Here is a 25852-nt window from a genome sequence, read left to right as displayed (position 1 = left end):
TGAATGAACAGAATATATACTTACACCTGAATAACCAGCTGTTCTTACATTTACACCTGTACAACCTAATTCACTGCAATACAGCAGCTTTATCATGAATTTTACTTTTACAAGGTTCTAATTCCTCAGTTCTTCTTAAAACGGTCAGAAAGGTGATCATTTTATTTCAATTCAATGTATTTTTTAAATAAATAAATAAACATTTTACGACATGTTTAGTGAGTGCTGGAGCTGTACAAGAGTGCATGATGTTAGCAGCTGTCTAATGTTTCGTTCTTCTATGTCAATAGAGTTACTGAAACATTAGAAACATGTGATGCAACTGCCACAAACCCTCAGTGTAATATTATTATATTAATACATTATCCCTGGAGGAGCTCATTTGAACTTGTTCATATAATATGTGTAGTCCAGTCAATAAGAACACATCCTGTTTTATAAGTTGCATTAATGTTTTTGATCTTCAGAGTAAAGCTGATACAAAAATAATTACAGCACTGGCCTCTGAAATATGTTGGAATATATTTGATAAGAAGCATAAAATAGAAATACCCATGTACACCTACACTAGGCTACATGTATTTATATATTTACATATTTAGGAATAGACTGGTGACCTGTCCAAGATGTACACATGAACACAGCTTGGCTTCAGCAGCGACCATCAACAGGAACAGCTGTTCAGATAACAGATGGATGGACATATTTCAGTGCAGTAGCCTACTTGAGCAGTTTCAGATGCTTTCACTCCTCTAGAGCATAATACAGCTTTCACCTCTGCTCAGAATAGTTTTTATGGGACATAACTATAAAAGCTGAAATCCAAACCCTGGCTTTTTGTCACCGGTGTTAAATGAAACCCCATGTGGCTTTTTCTCAGGTCGATGGGAAAGTTCAACTTGTGATCTTGTGCATGTTTTTAAAGAGTAAAGTAAAGGGACAGTTCGTGAGCTCTGCCAGGTTTGCAGACCAGTGCGCTTTGAAATGGAGACGATGATGACAGAGTCAGCTCACCTTGATAAACCTGAGCAATGAGAGCATTGTGCGCGGCCACTGGCACCAAAGTTTGCCAACGCAAGGCAGAGCAGAGCTGATCTCCACAGGAATGTGGATGAGACAGGGCCGCGGCCTCACCTGCTGGGGAGTGGATACGCGCAGGGACGCGCAGTCGAAGCGCAGGAGGAGGAGGAGGAGGAGGCGGGGTCAGCTCCGTTTTGCTTTGTCTGTCCAGAAAAGTTTGCATTAAACCGCTGGAAGCAGCTTCACCTGGAGGCCCCGTGGCGCACCTGTCGCGAAAGCAGCTCACCTGCGCTGAACAGACATGTTTCAATAAGAAGAAAGAGGAAGAGACCACGCGTATCTGCACATCAGCTGATCAGCGACCATGAAGAAAGGACCGCGGAATTTTTTGGGTCGGAAGAGCCAGTCCCTTTTCGACACCAATATCAAAATCAAGGACATGGGTGAGTTGCGCTGTCTCCAGATCAGCTACTGCTTTGAAGGAGAACAAATGTTGAGTGAATAGTAACTCGACCTTTGTACCTGGCGCTGACAGGTGTTAAAACCTGTGTTTACGCAGCGCCTTTCTTCACACAGATCCCGCTGCTACTGTTGGTTTAACTGCGTAGATGTATAAGGAAATCACAGCAATGCTCAGTATTATGAAGTTTAACTAAATGAAAGAGGCTCATCCATTAACATGTTTGCACTGTAGCTGTGAATGACATCTGGCTTCACGTGGACTTGGCGTCGTGAGGCTCTGTAACAAAGAAAAGAAAGAATTTGGGTGCAGCAGTATCTCTCCAGCCAAAAGGAAATATTAGGCCACTGGCAACTCTGAGGAGCCCATTATAGCCATGTCACTGGGATAATGTGTAAAGTTGCACACTGATGCTGGTGAAATCACCAATCCCACTATCTTCCTTTGGAGCCATCACAATGTTGGATCAACTGGATTTAGTGATTTTGAGCTAACTAGTGGTAACAAGGACAGTTTCCAGTTTCACAGTTTAACACAAATGACCTTCAGAACAGGAAAGGACAACTTGAGAGCTACATTGTGGTAACTCTACATCTTTTCCCATGAGTAGATTTAAATCTGATTCAAATCTGATGATGACTTCATGACTTAGAGTAGGTGCACAGGAGAGAAACAAATACGTTGGTTGAATAGGTACCACCATTGTTTCTGTGTCCCTTGTTCCCTCATGTTTTGGAGCGACACCATCATATTTTTATTATAAAGTGTGTGAACATGATAGACGCGTCTAAGGTGTGAGAAATAAGCAGTTCTTAATGTTGCTCTGAGCTCCCTCTTTCTTCAGCCCTGATGGAAAGCGTGGCTGCAGAGGGCTGACAGATTAAGATCATTAAGTGACTCTCGGTGACACGTTTCTTTCGTCAGTCATGTACTGAACAGCCCCAGAGCTGAAGCTGGAGTGAAGTAATGGGTGATTTCTCAATGTTTTTTCTGCAAACAACCGCAGTGACCGTGTAGATTAGCAGAACACTTTCCTCCTACTCTCACTGGTTGTGTTGCTATAATTAACACCAGTTGCCACCACTTAAACAAAAAAAGTGAAATGTAAATACAGACTGCAGTCTTCTGTTCAGCTGCGCGTAACTATTTAGTTGTCAACAACAAAACTACTTCAGCAACACATGGGATCACACAACAGATCATCAGCTTGACAGACAACCACTAAAAGGCAGCTTTGGCCCTCGCGGTATCTCATTACCTGAGCACTAACCAGAATGCTGCTAATGTTCACCTGAAGAAGAACAATAGGCTGCTTGATTTACTGCAGCTTATTCCAACGTGTTTGACCTTTGTGGCCAAATTATCCGTGGAGCCTGTTAAAAAATAATATGTTGAAACCCGCTCTACATTTAAAAGTCTGCTAGAAGATATTAACGCTCTGCTTTTTATTTCCTCAGACAACATGGAGTTGGTGCTGGGTTCACCAGTGATCCCTGACTCAGGGACGGCCAGTGTGCGGGCCAGACCCACTGTCAAGCATCACCCCGTGAGTATCTCAGTAAGGCTTCGTGTTATAGAGGTTATTTCATCTTACTGTAATTCTGTATCTGCAGAACTGCGCAGATGCAAACATGATGATAGTGGAGAGTTTAGTGTTAGTGACTTGCAGAGTGTGTATAAATCTGTCTCGGCTTAAATAACCACAGTGCAACGACAAGAATGAATCGTCAAAAAAAATCATGGTTAAGTGAGAGAAACTTACATAACAGATGAGTTTAGAGCTGTTTTCTGTCTTCAATAACAACAATGTACCCTGATGTGGGAGTAAACACTGAATGATATGCTGTACGATTGTGAATGGTGCAACTCAAAACAGAAATAGTGCTGCAGTCTGCAATCAAGACGCCACCATCGCACACTATGTTGTGGAAAAAAGCCCGAATGAGTTCTAAACATTACAAGTATTACTCCTATAACACTATATTACAGTTATACTACACTGCTATAGTACAGTTACAGTACAGTACAGTTATTAACATATAGTACAGATAGTTTAAGGACAGTTTTCCAGTGCTTTGGAAATGCATACCTTTATGCATAGCACTGCAGTCCCAGTGACTGTCACGCCTCCTATTATATCATCTTGGTGCAGATATAAACAAAGAGCTCATCTCTGCTCTTGTTCACACACCTCAGTGTCTGGGAGTGTCCTGTGAATGTGTATGTGGCATGTGTTGGATGTGCCACACCCAGCACCACATGGGTAGGACTCAGACTGCTGCAACATATAAAAGTGAGTCATAGCACACAGGACAAACAGATGAAATCACACTGGAACATACGCCATCTTTGGTGACACTCCCTGGTCTGCGGTGCCGGATTCGTACTGTACCGAGAACCCACAAGAGTGTCCTGTCGTGAGAGCGGTGCCGATCTACGTGTGATACCAGTCGAGCGTCCTACTAATTTGGTTATTTTAAAATATTTTCCTTCTGAGGTAGTAGTGTCCTGCATCTGCTTGAGTTTTGGTGTATTGAGCAGAACTTGCACATAAAGTGCATGAGATTACATTTTCTATATAACAACCTAACCCGTCTATGATCTCATTCAATTCAAATCAGTCAACTTTTGAAGGGCACATTCACTCTTAACTCACATGGACCTGTAATGTGTCAACACAGTCTTTTTTTTTTTTTTTTTTGATGTTGTTGTTGTTGGCTCTGAGCCACGAAGAGAACAGCAAATCTGTTTTTCGGTCTTTTTCCTCTCTCATACTCACATATACAGTAAACACACAGGTATCTAAGTGACAGCCTGCTCAGCCAGAACTGCTTTACCACTACATAATGTGATGAATAATAGGTGTATCCACTGATTCACCAAGCACTCCTCATGAGTAAAGTATGAGAAAGCTTGGCATACAGAAAACGTTTCCTTAGCAACCAGTTTCACTGTGTGTGTGTCACCTTAGAGTATAAAATATGTATTATTTAGATATTCACACATGTTAGTACAGAGCAGTGAGTATAGTAAAACATTATTATTTGCAAATAGGGCATCTGTGAACAGACTAGATAAAGACTAGGTTCCTTGTTATATTAATACCTGTGAGTACATTCAATTATTTGGAAGCCGCTTTCATTCTGTTGATGATAATAATACAGGTATTGCACATGCTAACCTGTTTTTAAAGCACACTGAGTGCTGCAGTCGCTGAGAACTGGTTTGTTCACTCCAACAGCGAATACTTGGCAGAAAAAAAAATCTCCTAAGCACCTCTAGAACAGGATGCCGAGTTTGCACTCTTTACTGCACCAGCTTTGCTTTTCACGTCTACAGTGTGATGTTGTCTTCTTCTTTCCTCCACAGTCATCTGACAGTTTTCAGGGATTTGCTGTCCCAACACCTAAAGTCCCCCTCCTCCCTCCCGTCAATGGTCCAAAAGTCAATGGCTCAGGTGAGCGCCCCACTCCCTTAAATATTTACTTTAACTTTAACATTGCAAAGGTTAAAAATAAATAATTTACATGACGAAGGACCCAGATCGCCTGTGGTGCCTTTCATAGGACTCATCATGGTTCATGGCTCACAGCGATCGCAGTGTCTCCATAAGGGTTAAAAAGGCAGAGGTAAATGTTTGCCCAGGCAGTTGCTCAATAATCCTGGGAGGCATTTTTACAGTCATCTGAAGGGGAGTGTTTGTATTCAAAGAAAGAAGCTGGTGTCATTCATTTCATTTTAGCTGTAGGCAAAATGAATGTTAGTATGATTCCCATCCTACTGGTTCATCAGTCATGTCATCATTCTGCCTGTAGAAGCATAAGATCATCCTTGTAGGAATTGTATTTTTATTTATATCTTATTTACATACAAAGCATTAAAAGGTAGCTTTTAATGCCTCCTTAGTGTGTGAATATTGGAAACCAGACGCAGCAGCAGGCTGTTAATCCCTCTCAGTGCTCCTGTTCCACAGGGCGCTACAGCACTGAAGTCTCCTCAGTAACTCTCTGTCTGCTCTTCTTTCACAGTCGGTGTTAACGGTTCAGTTTTATCTGTTCCTGACCTTGTTGAGGGGGAAATATTTGTTCCTCCTCCTCCCTCCATGGCACCTCCACCCCCTCCAGCGATTGTTATCCCTCCTCCACTAGACTTCATGGGTGATTTAAATGCAGGTCCAGACTTGGGAACCCTTCAGCCTCCCTCCATGCCAGCTCCAAAACTAATTTCACAATCCATAGAGGAGGATCTAGCTTCCTTAAAACCACCAACAATGGCTCCACCGAAACCTCCATCTACACCGCCAGCAAACATCCCTGAGCATCCAAGATTTGCTCCACCACAGCCACCGATTGAAAAGCAACAGAAGACTCATAAGAACCCACCTCCAAAGCCCATTAGACTGTCTTCTATCCCCACCCTGGACTCCCCACCACATACTCCTGCACCACCTCCACCTGTGCAGACTCCCACACTCTCCAGCTTCAATCCACAGAACCAAGCTAAACTTTACAGTGCCCCTAAAGCTTCAGTTCTCAACGTGTATGAGGATCGTGACACAAGACCCAAGCAGATGCTTTTCCTGGAGGATTCTGGGTCTGTTAATACTCCCCCAGTGCTCGTCCAGGTGGATGGAAAAGTCCCTAAAGTGGCTGCACCATCTAATCCAATTCCCCAAGATGTACCGGAGCTGAAGGAGATTGTACAAATTACTGAACCCTCTCAACCACCTCTGCCTGATCCAAAAAAGGAAGCTACACCAGTGACAATTTCAGCACAGCCAGAAATAGCCAAACCACTCCAGATTCCACCGCAGATATCGACACAGACTGAGAAAGTGAGCGGTACGCAGTTGAATCTAGAGCCCAACAAGGACAAATTTGAAGGATCTCCAAGTCAAAGTCGCAAATTCAGTCCGTTAATAGATCGTAAACTACGCAACCTAAAGAGTAGTGACACCAACGGGCCACGAGAAGGACATGCAGCTTCTCCTCTGGCTCTTTTAATGGCAGCTAAGGAAAGAGATAAACAAAAATCAACTCAGGAAACGAAGAAGAATGAGCAGCAGAGTGCAAGTATTCACCCGAGTGACTCAAGTCCCAATTCCTTTGTCGTCATCCCAAAGTCGAGCTCATCCTCTTCCCTTAGACCTCAAGAGAGTCAAATGTCTGTCCCTCCTGTAGAACATACACAACAAATTCAGACTCCACCGATTGGAAATCAGGTGACATCTAACACTCCAGCTCTCAGTCTGATCACAGCAGCTGCATCCCCGACCGCGACCAACACGGTGGAGCAAAAACAAAATGCAGAGCAAAGCCCGTCAAAGTCTCAATCGACACAACCTAGTAACAACACACATGGGATAAGCATGCCATTACTCCCTCCGCCTCCAGAATTTGATGATTTAGATGATTTTATGGAGCCACCTCCATCTATACGTCCACCTGACCCCCCAGTAAAAAAGGCAACACCAACACCAGCTGTGAGTCTCTCCCCTCTAGCTCCAGTTTCAAAACCACCTGTGAGTCTTCCTCCACCATCTCCAGTTTCAATACCACCTGCGAGTCTCTCTCCTCCCGCTCCAGTTCCAAAACCACCTGTGTGTCTTCCTCCTCCTCCTCCAGCTCCAGTTCCACCACCAACTTTCACTCCTCCCCCTCCCCCACCTCCGGCTCCATCTCCTCCTTCTAAACCTAAACCCTCAGCATCTCCGAAACTCCAACCACCGGAGAGTGACGTCAAACCAAAGCCTCAAGTTCAGACAAAAACTCAAGGGGCCTCTACTCAGCTACCATCCACTCTTTCGCCCAGTCAGGCCACACTGCTGAGCATCTTACAAAAGAAGATGTTGGAAATGGACCACAAAATGGGCCCAGTGAAGGAGGCAGAACCCAGTTCTGATGACTGGAATGGCCCCTTGTCTGATGAGGAGAAAAATGTTCCTACTGTCCCCAAAGCTGCACCACAGAGCAAGAATTCCCCTGTGGTCAACAAGGCAGCAACTCTGGACATGCGGGAGTTGGAGGGTAAAATGAAAAAGAATCAGCAGACGTCCTCAGTGAAAACTCCCACAAGGTGAAACCTTTTAAAAATAATACATTTTAATATAGTATGAGTACAGTAAGTCATGTATTTAGAATCAGAATTCACCCATAATCATGAATGTGTTCTTCTTTTCAGCAATGGACCATCAAAACATGCATACGGTATGACCTTTACAGTTCGGCCGGGAACCAAACAGCCTATAACTCTTGCTAATAAAGGGGAGTCTTAAAGAAGGGACAGAGTAGACACATCTATATGGTCCACACTGATGATTGTACAATGTGATTTTCCACAGTAAATCCCCAAGTAATCCCCTTGGGGATATTTGTTGTATGTATTAACTGATATCTGGAGAGTAGTGTCACTGTAATAGAGGCTACATACATATGTCACCATCAAGTTGACAAGGCTGCTGTTGTTATAGGGTTATAACAATATTATATCAAATAATAAGATACAATGCTGTAAGATTCATGCTGCAGCAGGTTTTCTCACTGTTACATGTATATTATGTAGGTCCTCTGGACGCAAGCCGACATTTAATTCAGACAAATGCTGAAATATGTAGACCCTGTCAGTATGATTGTTTCTGATATTTATTGATCTAGGAAATGTTATCCTAGTTGTGTTAATGGTATTCATTATGTATTGGCATGGAGTTCATATGTTGCTGTATGTGCGTTAAAATCAAATATTTAATATATTCATATAAAGTCATCAGGGTTGCTTATCTACAACAAATGTTCAACAATGTAACTGGAAAATAAATTAAAGCAGTAAATGCATGTTTTAATAAATGTCGTTTAGTTTTTGATCAGGTTTAAGCATTTGTCATGAATCACTGACAGATCACATAGCAACACAAGGATAAAAATGTGAAAAGTGAAACGCAATCTTAAGCTCTGTAGACACTGAGGCCAACATGGTGCTTTTGGATGTACACATTGAACAGATTTAAGAAACTGGAATAATATTGTGTAATGTGACTATAAAAGATATTAAGATGATGTTTTATGGCCAAATCACAATTTATAAAATTAAAGACAATCCACTTACCCATAATAAAATAACTAAAGATATGTGATGTGGAAAATATCTAAATTATATTTGTAGTAATTATAAAATAAAAAAAATGATGACAGCATGGCAACAATGGAAAGGAATGAAACTTTATCCAAAACATAATCATTGCCAGTTACTAATTATGTAATCTTTGTTTACTTCTGAGCCAGCAGTGGGTAAACAATTCTGCCTTATCTGGTTTTATTAGTAGACAGTATATGTCAAAGGCTCTTAGCATATGGCCTTGGCATTAAAAACACTTATGGCCAGTACTGTCAAACTCCAATTTCTTCATATAGGTGAAGCACAAAGAAATATCAAAACGGTCTTGGTATCACAACAGTAAGTTACCTTTAATGTAAAATTATGCAATATCAGTAGGTTGCTTCAAATGTAATTACATATGGTTGGAAATGTTACATAGCATGAAGGAAGTGGGCAGAGAGACACTACACTGCAGAGTAGTAATGCACAAAGGGACTGGGAGTGACTGGGAGTCCAACTGTGCATACACAGGAAGTACTAAATGACAAATGACTATGTTTAGACACATCCCCTCAAAAACAGGGGAAAGGTTGAGTAACTCTGAATTGTGCTCTTCCCCCTTTGGTTGGATCTAAGAGGAGTCGGGAGCTCCACCAGCTGGATTCACTGTGTGATGAAGCACAAGATGGTCCCAGCCTATAGTTGTGAGGGTATTAGAGCCGCCTTGGAGCCAGCACACACCCTTGACAAAGTCCTGGTGTCGCCTGTCCCGATGTCTACAGCAGAAGAAAATATAATTAGTAATTAAAAGTGGTGTAGGAGATTGACCAGGTGTTACAGTATGAAGGACAAAGACTCACATTTCTTGCAGTTCGGAGTTCATAACAGCCAGGGAACAGTCATCACTAATGGAGGCCAGCAAGCAGGCACTGACACACAAAGAAAGGCGTTACAAAATTGTAGAAGGGCTGATTGACAGGACAGTGAGAACAGGACAGAATCTGTATGTACCTCTGTGTGGAGAAGGCGAGCCCATTAACTCTGCGGCTGTGAACAGTCTCCACCTGGACCGGCTCTGTTCCCAGGAAGTCCTTCACAGTGACTCTACCCAGCTCATCACCTGAGGCGCAACAAGCACGATCACAAATACAGCGAGTGCCACTTTAACGTCTCTGTCAAGTAACAATCTGCCGCTGGGCCTTACCGAAAGCAATTGTGCTTCTGTGTTGGGGATGCCAAGCTACAGTAGTAGGTGAGCAGCTGGAAGACTCAACATCTGAGAGTGAAAGAACAAAGACAGTGATGAATGATACAAAAATACTGTAGATGGATTATATCTTGACATGTTATAACATTATATATAAATTATATTACATATATCCAATATATTATTAGATATATGTTGTCGAGCTTCTTTATTTTAGCTGTAAGCTGTTCACCAATTCTTGTAGCTGGTTTGTTTGGCTTCCTCCTGTCCCACAGCAGAATCCGACCATCCTGATGGATGGACAACAGCAAGAGGTTGTGTTTCAATGACATGCATACAGATGATCTGTCTTTATTGCTGCTGCACTGTATTTATACGCATTGTGTTGTTGTTGTCTTGTGTTACACCAAAAGAGGAATTATTGATGTAGCCAGGTGCTCAAAAACTCCAGTTTCCATTAGCTATTGTTGTACAGTTGTATCTTAGGTGTTGTGTTCAGTCTAGGCAAACTGTTGATCAGGATCTTACCTGACCACAGGAGATGAAGAGGGACTCATCTGTGGGACTGCAGGCAACACAGCTGACCGGCTGTGTGTGCACTGGGGGAGGAAAAACGATTTTTAGATACAGCTCCTCCTACTGTCTTTATGAATTTGTTTTTTCCCCACTACTGCCAACAGGTCAAAACCACATTCTACCAATGAGATAATATATTTTGATATAATACAAATGACTAGACAGCATTCAATATACATTTTTACCAAAGCTATTAAAGACCTACAATTTATTTTAATTATTTTCAAAACAAATATTTCACAAATCACAAGTTTGTATTTCCAGGGGATATTTACCTTTTATCTATTGCACTTTACACATGTGCCTCTATACTCTAAGGTGTGTGCTATTCGGACTATAAAACTTAAAAGGACAAGGCCAAAATTCTAACAAACTATTTTTAAAAATTATGTGTGACTCCAGGGAATGTTTTTACAAATTTCCAGATTTAACAGGAAAATACTTTGTTAGCAACAGTTATTATGAAAGGAGATATTATCTCACCACTGTACGTAGTGACAACTGTCTCCTCACTGAGATCCCACACTTTAATGCTGTAGAAAAGAAAGGGAAAAGATCCACTCTGATGAGAAAAGGACGCAGAAAGTAACTAACAAAATTGCAATACCGATATGTAAAACGATCTGCATTGTCTATATTCATGCAACTGTGTGTATGAGTGTAAAACCTCTAACCGGCAGTCCATGCTGCCTGTGACAGCACTGCTTGCTCCTGTAATGGGGCTCACTGTAGTGACAATATGGTCATGCTCATGTTTGGTGAAACGATTCACGAGCAGCCGCTCATCCTCTGCCAGTTCCCAGAGCTCCAAGGCACCTGCACAGTAAAACAAATCCAGTTTATCATTTAAGTCTCGGGTCAAGTGCTTGATTGTGAATCAGTTTCTTACCCGAGTCTGATGCAACAACAACACCCTTTTCTGACACCCATTTGACATCCGTGACACCAGCCTCAGTCTGCACACCGGCTTTGCAGAACCCCTCATTGGGGGCCTGGTTAGGGTCACTGTAGATCCACACAGATCCCTGCCAGCTCCTGCCAGTGAGGCTGGAGGCACCGAGCAGCAGGGTGCCATCTGAGAAGAGAGCAAATGAAAAAACATACATTAGCAATGCACTTATATTTTCATTTTATTATGGTAGTTATTAAAAGTTGGCTAATGTGCTATTCACCGAGTAGCCCAAATTTAAGGTACGAAGCGTAACTTGTTGATGTTTATCTACTTGCACCAAAAGAAAAAAAAGCTTACTGGGCTGTGGTTATTTAAGATGCAAATATTACACTATTATATATATTTTCACACAAATGCTACTTGTTTTAGCCTTCAGCTAACTCCACTTGTTAACCCACCTGCTCTGTATTGCGCCGAGCACAGATGCTTCTCCATGCATGCTGGAGCATTGGGGGGCAGGTTCCATCGGTTCTCCTTGATCATGCTAGTATCCACAGCGCTCTTCATCCAGATAAATATCACAGGCTACAGATGTGATTTTTCCAAAACAACTTCACAATAACACAATCTCCACGTTAGCTAGCTAGCGCCACTGCTTGCCTGGAGAGACACCTGCTTTTTTGATATATTTAGAGAATGATATATGTATCGTATCTCATAAAATATAATTATGCCCGTGTTCGGCAGAAAACCACAATCTAAATCTCGCCTGCTAAAGTTGTTGTTTCAAAAATGAATGAACGAGTTAGTGAGAACACATGGGGCCGATGACCATATACTTCCGGGTCTCTTCTTCGCTGGTATTTCTTCTTCTCTGAGGGTTTCGAGCAGCTGGTGTCCATCAGGGTGTATTACTGCCATCTGCTGGAGTTAATTACTCCAATACTCAAAAATACTTCTTGCCATTGCATTAAGGAATATAGAAGTATGTTAATCTGTAGAACGTGTTACTGGAAACTCCACAAAAATAAAATAATTACTGCAAAATTACAGTGAATTTGTGAAGAAAATATAGTACGGTAACACTTTAGAGATTTTAAAGGACGTGATGGATGGTTTAGGGATCCTGAGTGTTGTTAGGACCTTCATCTAGATCATAAGCAATGTCATCTATGTGCAGTGCTAAGGCTCATTGATGTTAAATAGGTGTACAAGTATTTTCATGTGTGTGTGAAGGGATGTGAACGTTTGAAGTTGACTTTTTTCCAGTCTGTGGTTTCTATCTGGTTCTTCATTAAAAATCAAATTACTTTCTATCATTTCCACTATCACGCATATCAAATGCAAAACACTTCCTTTTTGTTACACTTTTGACATATTTTGAAGTTGTTGCCATTACTTTCCACCAGTTACTCAGTAATGTCCCAAAATCAAAGTATAAACAGGACCAATAACACCATTGGGGTCTAATGTTAATATGCACCAATTTCTACTTTTGTCTTCTTGCTCTCTGTGCTGTCTATGCTCTCCTTTAGTCATTCCCCTGTGTCTGTTCAGATTAAACACGGACTTGACTGATTTATTTACTGGCTTGACTCCGTCAATCTAAGGAAAGTACAGGAGATAAAAGCAAGAAGGCAAAAACACCCTGGCAAACAAGGTATAGAGGCACAACAGACAAACTGGCAGAGCTAAAACAGACTGGAACATAAGAGACGCACAACCGCAGACATCATGGCTGCATGGTTTGTTCTGTCTCTTTGACTTTGGGGGTCTTTTGCCCTTCTAGCAGGTCTGGGGTGTTTTTCCACGTCTGAACCCAGGTGTCAGTCAAATCAATCTGGTGTTTGGTGACAGGCTGGTTACAGTAAGGGTCCTCGAGAACCTAACTTTAAGAAAGACAGAGCTGCAGCCCAGCTGTAACTCTCCAACAGGTACACAGGAAGAACATACCCACAACATGCATGTGCTGTGTGCAAAAACTGCTGCACAGGTAGGTTCACTATTCACATCTTTCAAGTTCTCTTGGTGGTAAAATGAGCCAGTGAGGATATGAGCTATGCACAGTACAATATGATGTAGAACAGGGTTCCTGTCTGTGAACATGACGCAGGCGCTGGTGTAGTTTTATTTGGACTGGGTGGCCTGAATGCATTTTGTTCAGCTGAATACAGGAGGTTTAATGGCGATGGGAGAAAAGATGTCAAGGAGAATTCAACTAGCCGGAAATGCGACGCACTCACTGGTCACAGCCACGTCGTATATCATTTTTTCTAAATCGTGTCATGGATAGGGTTTCCAAAGACTAAAATGGTGAACATCATGTGACCTGTTTATCAAGCAAATCCCACGTTACATTGAAAAGAAGGTAAATAATGATCACAACTATGTGAAACACAGGTGTAACGTGCCGTATGCTTTTATGTTGAAGTGCACCAAACGGAAGTGGCCGCTAGGCTGTCGCTACCTTGACACTTGTGTCCCGCTGATTAAAATCGATAAGTGATTGGTAATTTTTATGGTGAACATTTGGTGAGTGTAGTGACGTGCGGACACAAGGTAAGCGCACAACTATGCCGAGTGGTTCAACTAAGATATTTTCCAGCAGGTGTCGTCCGACAGCTTTGACTCGTTGGTCGCTGCTGCGGTGATGTCTTTGTCTCCGCCGTAACGTTCACAGATGTTGAGGGCTAACCGGCTACCGGTAGCTAACGTTAGCCGTCCGCGGTCCGTACCTGTCCACGCTGGGTGACAGTCGGTCCGGGGGGGCGGACAGCTGCCGCTCGGTGCACTAGCTTAGCGGTACCGCTGGTGTGTGCTGGCTGTGTGCAGCTACGGGAGGTCAGGGTGATCCGACAGTCAGACCTCCGGACCTGCCTAACGACCCGAGCCCACTGTTGGTAAATGTCATCCCAGGTGTTAACACGTCCAGGACGGAGTGAAGCTTTCATCAGATGGGGGCACATGAGGCTTCTTCTCTAGTGATCACATGGGGACATGTCCATTTCTTCTGGCCCTGTTTGTAGTGGGCACACTGGCAATATTAAAAATGATACTGTCAGTTTTTCATGTATGTAAACTTTATTTTAGTAGAAATATGCAGCACAACGTGTCTTTGACAACTTCTGTGTCTTCAGAGTCTCTGTTGTCTCTTCTGTCATGTTATCAAAAAACCATTTATCCAGGACAAGGATCGGCACTTTTAAGATTCCACGTTTTATACATTATTTTTCACAGCAAGAAACAGAAACTCTCTGCACTTTGTCCTTTATTCATATTTATTTTTCAAGCCAAGATTAGTCATCAAGGAGAAGAGACATTTTTAAACCATAAACCAAGATTTGACACTGGATCCATTGAACATGTTAATGTGTGTTTATACTGAACTGTTGATACTGTTGATACTTGATTGTATAATAGGTGTTGATCCATTTCAGACATTTTAATTTCAATAACAAAACTGCAAATTACAATTCTTAATATTAAAAGCTGACCCCACCAGATTAACCTTTCTTAGTTAAAATTGTTAAGTGCTGTGATAAGTAAAATATTTAATTCTGTAGTCATATCTTCCAAGTACTTTGGAAGATATGACTTTGTCTATTCTTCAGAAAGTAAGTAAAATATATCAGGTGGTAGGGATTGCAGCCCTATACAGAGATTAGCGAGTGTGTATCATTTCACTGCATTAATATGAGACTGTAGAGTGATTTTAGTTACTCCAGTGGAATTTGTCTCTACCTCAGGGGTTCGTCATGGCCTTGAAAAGGAGACGGACGACATCTCCTTCTAGCAGTGTGAGTGGCGGAGATTTTGACGATAGCCAAACTTCACCGTTAGTGTCTTCAATTGGGAGAAAGAGGAGAAGGACCTCAAACATACCAACTGTTGATCCTGTAATTTTACAGATTTCAGTTATTGTTCTTTTAAAACATACTGTCAGAATTATAGTCCCGCACATAAAAGTTGGGCAGATGAGCTGGAAAGGATGTGGATATTTTTCAATGTTTAATCTTTGGCTTGCAGATTGCTGTATGCCACGAACTGTACAACACCATAAGAGATTACAAGGATGACCAGGGCAGGATGTTGTGCGAGCTGTTCATCAGAGCTCCCAAACGAAGGTGAGGAGAAGAAAAACGAATCATTAGATATGCACATATAATTACATAATAAAATTTGATTAATATCAATACAGTAATTCAACACGAACATTGAGCATTTAATTCTCATTTCTTTCAGGAATCAACCAGATTATTACCATGTGGTGTCTCAGCCTATTGACATGATGAAGATTCAGCAGAAATTAAAGATGGAAGAGTATGATGATGTAGAACAACTCACCAGTGACTTTCAGCTGTTGTTCAACAATGCAAAAACATATTACAAGGTAAAAATATTTATGAGTAGAAAATAAGGTTGAATCTATTCATAGACCATACCTCTAAAATTAGTATTGCTTATGTGCAGTCTGACAGTCCTGAGTACAGGGCAGCCTGTAAATTGTGGGACTTGTACCTACGAACAAAGAATGAGTTTGTTCAGAGAGGGGAATATGATGACGATTATGAAGATGGGTATGATGCACAAGACAACCCTGGGGCGTCCACTGAGGACGAGGTAACACTCCTGGATTCATATGACTTTTTATCCCGTACACATCGCAAATAATATGAAACCACACTAAAAGTAACGTTTTTAACCTCACTGAAGGTTGTATCTTTGTTATGATGGAAAATAATATTTTAATTCTCAAATTGAATAGTTATAATTGTAGACCAAGCATTGCTTGTTTGACCAGCACTTTTAATGTATATGCATGACTGTTTGCAACTGTTTTTCATTGCCTAAGCTGTGTTTCTTCTTGAATATGACAGAGTGCACCTACCTGTTTGAAAGAGGTCCTTGAGCATCTTCTTGATGCTGTGGTGTCTTACACTGAGCCTACAGGCCGTCTGGTCAGTGAGTTATTCCAGAAACTTCCCTCCAAAATGGTACGAGCACCTTTAATTTACTTGACTTAAATTTACAAAATAAAATGAGTGACATACCTTTGATGTGTAGCTTGCTTTTTTCAATCAGCAATACCCAGATTATTATGCCATCATTAAGGAACCAATAGATCTGAAAATCATTGCTCAAAAGATTCAGGTATGCTTTATGTCTCTTTCATTAAATATACATTATTGTTTATTGCTTTTATTATTAACATTTTGTTATTAATATGTCCATGACATTAATTTGTTTATAGCTGGGCCATTACAGGAGTGTCAATGCCATGGCTAAAGACATAGATTTGCTGGCCAAAAATGCCAAAACCTACAATGAACCTGGATCACAAGTGTTTAAGGTGATTTGATATTTAAAAATATAGCACACGGTGCCTGTTCTTAGCAGTGTTTGACATACATACATATTTGTAATTATCCTTTGTGTTCCAGGATGCAACCACCATTAAAAAGATTTTTGCACAGAAGAAATCTGAGATAGAGCACGGAGAACCGATCAAATCCAGCATTCGTATCAGGTACATAGAAAACAACTCTGGGACTAATGTGGCAAGAAGTAATGCTGTGATTGATTGAATGGTTTTGACCCCAGGTTTTGTGTCTGTCTCTGTCAGGAATAGAAGGTCTGCTCAGGGAGACCGTCTGTCAGCTATCACCATGGCTCTTCAATATGAAAGTGATGAGGAAGGCATACTCTCTGGTACACGTTTACCTTAATAGCAAACAAGCTAATGCTTCAACTGGGCATTGATGAAGCGTCTGTATAATGCAGTGTTGCACACAGTGTTGCAGCGTGGTGGGTAAGTCATACTTCCTATATTTGTCAGGGTCCGTCCACTATGATGAGGGGGAATCTGAGGCAGAGAGTATGACCTCTAACATGGACATGAGTAACCCGATCTTCCAGCTGTATGAAGCTGTGCGAGGTGCCAGGAACAGCCAGGGCCAGCTGATCTCTGAGCCTTTTCTGCAGCTGCCCTCCAGGAAGGACTACCCCAACTACTACCACCAGATTAGCCAACCCATCTGCCTCCATCAGATCAAGTATGGCACAAAAAGAACTGAACTTTGTTTGTCTGTTATCACAGCACCCAATATGGAGCATTCTCTGTCTGGTTTAGTTACTGAAACATCGTCAACACACATTTGATTTGATGTTTTTTTCCCCATCAAACTGGATTTTTTTGTTTTATTACATAAAATTTAAAGCGGAGTCAGATGATAAAAAATGAGTAAAATGGGCATTTATTGTAGTGTAAGGGTTTGTGGCATTGTCATTTGAATTAGTTCATGAATTCGTCTTTGATTTGTTTTATTTTCTTTCACAAACATTGTCTCTTTTTATTTTCTACCCCTACGGCATCACACACACTCACTTTACAGTACAGAATTTCTGTGCCCTCCTTTCCAAATGTGAGAGCCCGTAATTTCCCACAGGAACAAGATGAAGAACAATGAGTATGAGAGCGTTGAACATATTGACTCAGATCTGACACTGATGTTTGAAAATGCCAAACGATACAATGTTCCTCACTCCTCAATCTACAAGCGTGCGCTCAAACTCCAACACATTCAGCAGGTCAGTCCCAGCTTTCATTTGTTCCTCTGTGTTAAATAGCTATGCACATTTGCTGGGAACCTTTTGCTTTTTGTAGAAGATAGTAATTAGCAGTGGTTTTAATTTTTATCGATGATCTTTTTGGTGTTTTTAAGAAACACTAACAGTTAAATATCACCTGTTATCTGTTTAGATGAAGAGAAAGGAGCTTTTACAGAGAGATGATGATGATGGAGACAGCATGCTCTCCTCTGCCACGTCTGACACCAGTAGTACAAAAAGAAAAAGGTGCACTTTGTCACATTTTACTTGCTCAGCTCTCAGTAGTTTAAATTTTTTTTTGTGGAGGAAGTGTGACAGTGTGACTTGCATTTTGTTTCCAGTCACAAAAAGAATACAAAGAAAAACCGAATGAAAGCTCTTCTAGCCGCTGTGACTGAGGCACGAGAAGCTGGCAGTGGTAGACGACTGTGTGACCTCTTCATGGTCAAGCCTTCAAAGAAAGACTACCCCGATTACTACAAGGTCATCCTGGAGCCAATGGACCTCAGAACCATTGAGCACAACATCCGCTCAGACAAATACATGACTGAAGACTCAATGGTGGAAGATATGAAGCTGATGTTCCGAAATGCTCGACACTACAATGAAGAAGGCTCCCAGGTAAGATTCATTAATGTTTCATTTATGCTTTGTTAATCATTCTAATTTCTCAGGTTTTTGAGTCAATTAGAAAGAATGGACATGTGAATAGAAATGCTGTTGGTTGAAATACGGAAATTTCTATTTAATTTTAAGTAAAATTTAGCTTGAGAGAAAGCTTTTACAGATTTTGGAATTTCTTCACGATGAGTCTTTTTGCTCTGTGCAAGGTTTACAATGATGCAGATGTCCTGGAGAAGATTATGAAAGACAAACGCAAGGATCTTGGGCCAGCAACTGATGACGATGACATGATGTCCCCAAAGTTGAAAATAAGTATGTTTCTCAGTCAGCCAGTCTTACTTAATGATCAAATCCATGCAGATGTCTGAGTTTGTTCCCTATGCCATAAATTCTTTCCTAGTAGCACATACTCTTTATTTGATTTTAGGAAAGAACAGTATTTCTCTGAAGAAGTCCAAGTATCTAACACCTCTGCAACAGAAGCTGAACGAACTTTTTGAGGCCGTCAAGAACTACACAGACAAGCGGGGTCGCCGTCTCAGCACAATCTTCTTGCGGCTGCCGTCTCGTGCTGAGCTGCCTGATTATTACATTGCCATCAAGAAACCTGTGGACATGGAGAAGATCAAGAGCCACATGCTGGCTAATAAATACCAGGATGTGGATGCTCTGGTGGAAGACTTGGTGCTCATGTTCAACAATGCCTGCACTTATAACGAACCAGAGTCTCTGATTTACCGCGATGCTCTAGTGCTCCACAGGGTGCTGTTAGAGACGAGGCGTGACTTGGAGGGAGGAGAAGATGCACATGTGCCTGATGTGCCCCGTCTCATCCAGGAACTTATCTGCAGCCTCTTTGTTTCTGTGCTTGGGCACCAAGATGATGAGGGCCGTTGCTACAGTGATTCACTTGCTGAGATTCCTGCTTTAGATCCTGCAAATCCAGAGAAGCCCCCGCTTAATTTTGAGATCATCAGGACTAATGTAGAACGAGGGCGTTACAAGAGGTTGGATGTATTTCAGGACCACATGTTTGAAGTACTGGAAAAGGCCAGACGATTGAATAGGTAAGGTGCTGTTGGTCATCATGTGCATGTCATTGAATTGGCATTGATATTGTATGACCATTATATTAAAAGGAAGCTAAAACAATTTGGACTTTTTGTTCATTGCAGGACAGACTCTGAGATCTTTGAGGATGCTGTAGAGCTGCAGCAGTTCTTTATCCGAATCAGAGATGAGCTGTGTAAGAATGGAGAGATCTTGATGTCTCCGGCTCTCAGCTATACCTCCAAACATCTGCATAGTGATGTGGAAAAGGAGAAGAAAGAAAAGCTTCCCAAGGAGTTTGAGGAAGACAAAATCAAGAGGGAAGAGGAGAAACAAGGTATGCTGTTAAATGTTTGTTGTATTTATAGTAAGTTGTTTTTTTTACTACATTGCCTCAGTATATACTGTGACGTTGTATTACCTATTATGTTGTAACTTCCCAGAAGCTGAGAAGAGGGAGGACTCTATTGGAGGATCGTGGCAATCTAACCTGCAGCGCACATACAGTCAGGACTGCAGCTTCAAGGACAGTATGTACCATGTGGGAGACTACGTGTATGTGGAACCTGCAGAGCCCAACCTCCAGCCCCATATTATCTACATTGAACGCCTTTGGCAAGATGACACTGGTCAGTTCCATAGCACTAATTGTAAAATAATGTTTTATATGAAAAGTAGGAATCATAGTTTATGTGACATTTTCCAACATACGGTATCTTTACTGAGGCTAGATCAAGTCAGTTTTTCCCACCTCTAACAACTGCAGGTGAGAAATGGCTGTATGGCTGCTGGTTCTATAGGCCAAATGAAACGTTTCATCTTGCCACAAGAAAGTTCTTGGAGAAAGAAGTCTTCAAGAGTGACTATTACAACAAAGCTCCGGTCAGCAAGATTCTGGGCAAATGCGTGGTCATGTTTGTGAAGGTAAATGCTAATCTTTTCCTCTGTGTGAACCATAGCAGCTTAAAGTGTTTTACTGAGCATTGATCAAATGTTTGTGGTATCTCGTGCCTAAGGAGTACTTCAAACTTCACCCAGAAGGCTTCAGACCAGAGGACGTCTATGTCTGTGAATCACGTTACTCAGCCAAGTCTAAGTCCTTTAAGAAGATCAAGATGTGGACCATGCCCCTGAGCTCAGTTCGGTTTGTACCCAGAGAGGTACCGCTACCTGTGGTCCGTGTGGCATCCATGTTTGCCCCCAAACAAGAGGAAAAACCAGCAGAGATTCCTGATGAAAGTAAACTGACAGATGGTATTGTAGATAAGGTAAAAACCAGCTCTCATATGAAAATGATTGAATTCACATATAAAACTGACGACTACTCAAACAAATTTCTTTCTGCAGGAGAGAGAGGATGTTCCAATGGATATGACCAATGGGGAGCCAGGTTGTCAATACTATGAGCAACTCTGCTACAACAACTTGTGGCTCAAAGTTGGAGACTGTGTCTATATTGGTTCTCATGGACTAGTTCGTCACAGAGTGGGCAGGTAGAGTTAACACTTTATATGTTTTACAGTATATAATTAGAGTGTATTAGAATGGCTGTAAATGCACTGTGGAGAGTGCTGTTTGATTTCATGTGTTGATTATTTATTTGTAAATATACAGAGGTTATTTTTCTTACTATATTGAACAGGATTGAGAAAATGTGGATGCGAGATGGGGCAGGCTACTTCTTTGGTCCGATCTTCATTCATCCAGAGGAAACGGAGCATGAGCCCACAAAGATGTTTTACAAGAAGGAAGTGTTCCTTAGCAACCTGGAAGAGACATGCCCCATGACCTGCATCATAGGTACTTTTACATTTGTCATTTGGCAAGAAGTAAGGCACAAAGCAAACAAAATAGCTAAGTCAGAGGTTTAGGCTTCCTGGAAGTTCCATTTTCAGCTTTTTTAATGGTTGGAATTAGGCTGCTGAATGTGCAGAGTTATGCAGCTTATTCCACCATTTTAGGACCACTAAGCTGAAGAACTCTGCAGTGTCAAAGCTTTGAACCTGGTGTGGCTTTTGAAAGCCAATGCATAGTTATAAACAGTGGTGCAACCTGGTATGATGAGTGTGTTCACAAGGAGTTGATGTGTCTGATGTTTCAAAGGGCAAATGCGCATGCGCGAGAGATGGATATGTGGTCAGCAGACCTTAGTTGTTTGCCACTAATGATCCCCAGATTTCTAGTAGCCTTTGTCACTGTCAATGAAGGTCCCAAGGTGATTTTGATGCTGTGTTGTAGGGTAGGTTTTGCTGGGAAGACCTGAGAAGAAGAGACTGGGCTGAAGATACTTTCATGTTTATTTAATTGCAGTCACTGAATCAGTATTTTGTTTTACAGGAAAGTGCATAGTGTCCTCCTTCAAAGACTATCTGTCATGCCGGCCAACTGAAGTGCCTGAAGAGAATGTTCTGCTCTGTGAGAGTCGCTACATCGAGAGTGAGAAACAGATGAAAAAATTCAAAGGTCTAAAACGCTTTTCACTGTCGACAAAAGTTGTGGAGGATGAACTCTACTATTTCAGGTAAGGAACCCATAGATCAAATGTGTTTGGCACCATTTGCACATGGAAAAAAAAGACTAGCAAGTCTATAAAAGAACTATGAAGTAAACATGCACTTGTTCTTACTACTTGAGCAATGGAACCTGATGGCCAGAACTACACAGTAGTAGTATACAGTCAAACAGTTAAGGTAGAAACATTTTATCTTCTATTGTTGGCTGGGTATAATCCCTGGTTTCTCCATGATTTTCTCCTTTTTCCAGTTTAATGAAGCACTTAATTTATAGCAGCCAGTTATTTCCTTAAGAAACGTTTTTTTTTTTTTTTACGGAAAAAAGGATATATTGTTTATTTTGTATTATACAGAAAACTTATAGTGCCCCAGAAGGAGCCGTCCCCTCTGCTGAACAAAAAAATTGAGGAATTGGAGGCTAAGTTTGCTGACATGACAGATGAGGAGCTAGAAGATCTTGGGGATGATGATGGTGAACTAGGGGACCAATCTCTTCCTCAGATGCAGTCTTCCATGTCTAGTGACATGGATATCATGCCTTACACTCCTCCACAGGTCAGGGTGGAAATATGTAGTAACAAATGTAAAACTATCCTTCAAACTAAGAAGTCAGTTTGTATTTGGTAGTAATTTTTTAATGGCAATCGGTTTTTGGTTACAGTCCACACCAAAATCCATAAAGGGCCTGTCAAAGAAGGAGGGCTCGAAGCGAAAGATCAACATGAGTGGCTACATTCTGTTCAGTAGTGAGATGCGAGCAGTCATCAAAGCCCAGCATCCAGATTTCTCCTTTGGGGAGCTGAGCCGTCTTGTTGGCACAGAGTGGAGGAACCTGGAGAGTTCCCGGAAAGCGGAGTATGAAGGTGAGAATAAACTTTATTTACTTTTAACAAATTGATCATTTCTAATTAGGATCTTGAATTTGTAAAAAGTACAAAGTTTAAATATTACGCTTGTCTTTATTGTGTTGTAGAACGAGCAGCTAAAGTGGCAGAGCAGCAGGAACGTGAGAGGGCCCATCATCAGACATCCCCTAGAGCAGGTACCCCAGTAGGGGCACTGATGGGGGTAGTGCCTCCTCCAACCCCCATGGGAATGCTAAATCCCAGCATGACGCCTGTGTCAGGTAACCCCTCATAGATGCAGATGGATCCCCAGTGTACATTAGAAGGCTGGAAAAAGAAGCTGAACTGCTAGATTTATTCACTTTTTTAAGTTAAGTTCTCTAATCACATTCATATCAGCATGATTGTGATTTCTTTTTGTTTTGCCTCTAACAGCATTTCACTTAACTGATAAACCCAAACCTTGAGTGGTATACAACACCATTTATCCTTTAATGATGTCCACCTCATAGTGGACCCGAACTTGCAGAACAGTCTTACTATGGCCCATACACATGGTCTACATTTGAATAGAGAATATGAATAAAAAAAGGTTCCTGTAAACCATTTAAGGATTGGGGCTCCAAACGAGTTACTGCTTGAAAGTAGTGCATGTGCACCAAATTGTTTTCACTGTGCATTTTTGCATCTTTTATTTTCATCCATCTTCATTATAATCTTTTTATTAACATATTAATGCACACTTAGTAGTGAAGTAGTGCATGTTTGACTAATGCATGTTACTGTTTGTGTTATTACTGTCCCTTCGTAATAAGGCGTGATGGGTGCATATAGGTCAGCTATGATGCCCCCTCAGTGCCATGTTGAAGGCATGGTTAGTATCCCTGGCATACCACCACATCACATAGGGGTGCCTGTCTTTCCCCAACATCTCCTGCCTGTTATGCCTGGGTTTCCTGGAATGCCATACTTTGGTAAGAGTGCTGTCATAGCCACCCCACCTGCCATGCAGTTGCTTCCTGTCTACCAATCTGACTTGCTGGAGGGGCTACCTGTACCAATAGGCTAAGTTCTATAAAGGATAAGGCCGGTAATCTTTTTCATTAATTACAGTTATTGTTAAGATCTGTGAATCCAGAGTTCTATATTAGGTTATATGTCTGTGCCAGAGACCTCATGATCAGAAAGCTATTAGTAACACATCTCTGTGCCACACCATTACCTGTTCTGTTATATATTAGTGCTTTCAATTATTTCTAGTGGCCTATGGTGCAGACAAATAAGTTAAATCATGTTCTGGATTCACAGACCTTAAGGTTAGTAGACACAACTTGTTTGGATCAATTAACAATTATAAAAATAAAGAAACACTGACCTTATCCTTTAGGTCGACTAGTTAGTTAAGAGCATAAAGCCTGAATTGGGGCTTGCTTATTTGTCCTGCTCATTACTGGTGGGCTTGTTGGTAATGTGTCACAGAAAAATAAAATGTGTAAAGATAAAAAAAATAAAGTTAATAAATACGTTTCCTAATTGGCATTCCTCATAGTGCATTAAAATGACACATCATCTTCATCTTAGTATTGGACAATGTAGTATTTGTGAAATTACTCTTGTCATGTGGTAGTGTCTTGATTTTAAATATCTCCTAAGGCGTCAATGGCATGGGAGGTGGACCTGGAGCAGGAAACACTCATGGATCCCAGGTAACATATAAGGCTGTGTAAAAAAGTAATAATTACAAATCACATGTAAGGTCATGTAAGAGTTAAGATGCATGTTACTGTCTTGATGCATCTGCTGTTTCTGTGTGGTTTGAATAGTGCTTGGATCTGAATAATGTCTAGGAACTGATTAGGTCATGTTCACATCAAGTGTTAAAATCACATGCTATTTTATTCTATTTCTAGTTTGAAATGTGGAATAGTTGCACTACACTTCTTAAAACCCTAATCAACAAACCACACACAACCAGTCTGAATCAGGGAATTAATAAAGTTCTGATATTTTCATTAGATGGGTTTGATGGGCCCAGGGCAGCAGGCTCCACCGCCATATCCAGGACAAGGCCAGATTGGACAACCCGCACTCCAGCAGCCCTCCACCCCAGTGTTTGTATCCCCACCAGCCAAGTCTCAGCGGCTGCTCCACTCTGAGGCATACCTCAGATACATTGAGGGTCTTAATGCAGAATCTTCTACAATTAGCAAGTGGGACCAAGCCCTCTCAGGTTACTTTTGTGCTTTGATGGCCAGTAATTAAATCTACATAAAATGATGATGTCTTGCTTATTCAAAATATTTCAGTGACATCTGGTTGCACATCCCTCTGAGCATTAAGTCATTGGCTTTTTCTTTATTGTACTATATGTATGACCCTTATTGGACTCTTAGTATTTGTGTGTTTAGGTAGATATTTATATACTATTATACTATCATTATTTAATGTCAAACTAGTGATTTTCTTTTCTCATTTTTATATTATTTGTGCAATTTCAGCCCAAAAACAAGATGTGCGCCTAACAAAAGAGCAAGAGAGCAGACTACCATCCCACTGGCTGAAGAGTAAAGGGGCCCACAAAACGATGGCAGATGCACTTTGGCGACTCCGTGACCTGATGCTGCGAGACACACTAAACATCCGTCAGATGCACAACCTGTAGCGTGCTCATTATGAGCCTCTGCTCCCTGAACCCTGTGAGACAGGAAGAGGGTTAAGCTCACTAATATTGTTCACTTTGTGTTGTTATTGGAAAGAAAATGTGTTTGTATTCATCTGAGCTGCTTTCTGTGTTGAAGCTGTTTTTCATTTTGCATTTAAGGAAAAAAAGTGCACTATTGTTAGGTATGTCATTCTGTGATGAATGCCTTCATGCTTTTCGTCATTAAAATGTGAACAGTTACATTTGTGTGTATTCATTTACTGTGATTTCAATGACCTACTTTATGTTGACGTTTGAGATGC

General features: G+C 41.3%; 3 protein-coding genes across 5 annotated transcripts; 2 read left to right on the top strand and 1 right to left on the bottom strand.

The window, feature by feature from the left end:
- The first annotated feature begins 1230 nt into the window (after positions 1 to 1230).
- LOC113154147 (extensin) lies at positions 1231 to 8349 on the top strand. Of its 2 annotated transcripts, none has more exons than XM_026348173.1 (5): positions 1231 to 1463; positions 2938 to 3026; positions 4850 to 4937; positions 5509 to 7555; positions 7661 to 8349. In XM_026348173.1, the coding sequence occupies exons 1-5, from the start codon at positions 1385 to 1387 to the stop codon at positions 7752 to 7754; spliced, it is 2397 nt and encodes a 798-aa protein (XP_026203958.1). In that variant the 5' UTR covers positions 1231 to 1384; the 3' UTR covers positions 7755 to 8349. The 2 variants fall into 2 exon arrangements, with proteins under 2 accessions (XP_026203958.1, XP_026203957.1); XM_026348172.1 differs by having other exon boundaries at positions 2938 to 3038.
- Positions 8350 to 8676: 327 nt separating this feature from the next.
- On the bottom strand, positions 8677 to 12108 carry wdr77 (WD repeat domain 77). The gene is made up of 10 exons (XM_026348174.1): positions 11706 to 12108; positions 11245 to 11430; positions 11030 to 11171; positions 10839 to 10888; positions 10308 to 10378; positions 10012 to 10069; positions 9777 to 9848; positions 9584 to 9692; positions 9433 to 9501; positions 8677 to 9348 (listed from the first exon to the last, which is right to left on the bottom strand). Exons 1-10 carry the CDS (start codon positions 11812 to 11814, stop codon positions 9204 to 9206), a joined length of 1011 nt encoding a protein of 336 aa, XP_026203959.1. The 5' UTR covers positions 11815 to 12108; the 3' UTR covers positions 8677 to 9203.
- A 1601-nt stretch (positions 12109 to 13709) lies between these two features.
- pbrm1 (polybromo 1) lies at positions 13710 to 25778 on the top strand. Of its 2 annotated transcripts, XM_026349633.1 has the most exons (30): positions 13710 to 13806; positions 14994 to 15143; positions 15274 to 15371; positions 15490 to 15637; positions 15718 to 15867; positions 16125 to 16241; positions 16330 to 16398; positions 16499 to 16597; positions 16689 to 16774; positions 16871 to 16956; positions 17084 to 17300; positions 17694 to 17835; positions 18008 to 18102; positions 18198 to 18477; positions 18687 to 18792; positions 18908 to 19547; positions 19656 to 19867; positions 19974 to 20159; positions 20297 to 20454; positions 20547 to 20798; positions 20878 to 21023; positions 21173 to 21330; positions 21868 to 22051; positions 22397 to 22598; positions 22705 to 22906; positions 23017 to 23169; positions 23704 to 23862; positions 24542 to 24594; positions 24905 to 25118; positions 25387 to 25778. In XM_026349633.1, the coding sequence occupies exons 2-30, from the start codon at positions 15003 to 15005 to the stop codon at positions 25548 to 25550; spliced, it is 4917 nt and encodes a 1638-aa protein (XP_026205418.1). In that variant the 5' UTR covers positions 13710 to 13806; positions 14994 to 15002; the 3' UTR covers positions 25551 to 25778. The 2 variants fall into 2 exon arrangements, with proteins under 2 accessions (XP_026205418.1, XP_026205419.1); XM_026349634.1 differs by lacking the exon at positions 23704 to 23862 and having other exon boundaries at positions 23017 to 23085.
- Positions 25779 to 25852: the final 74 nt, after the last annotated feature.

The sequence above is a fragment of the Anabas testudineus genome, chromosome 5 (assembly GCF_900324465.2).
Source record: "Anabas testudineus chromosome 5, fAnaTes1.2, whole genome shotgun sequence".
Classification (NCBI taxonomy): domain Eukaryota; kingdom Metazoa; phylum Chordata; class Actinopteri; order Anabantiformes; family Anabantidae; genus Anabas; species Anabas testudineus.
This window is presented reverse-complemented; position numbering and strand designations above follow the sequence as displayed.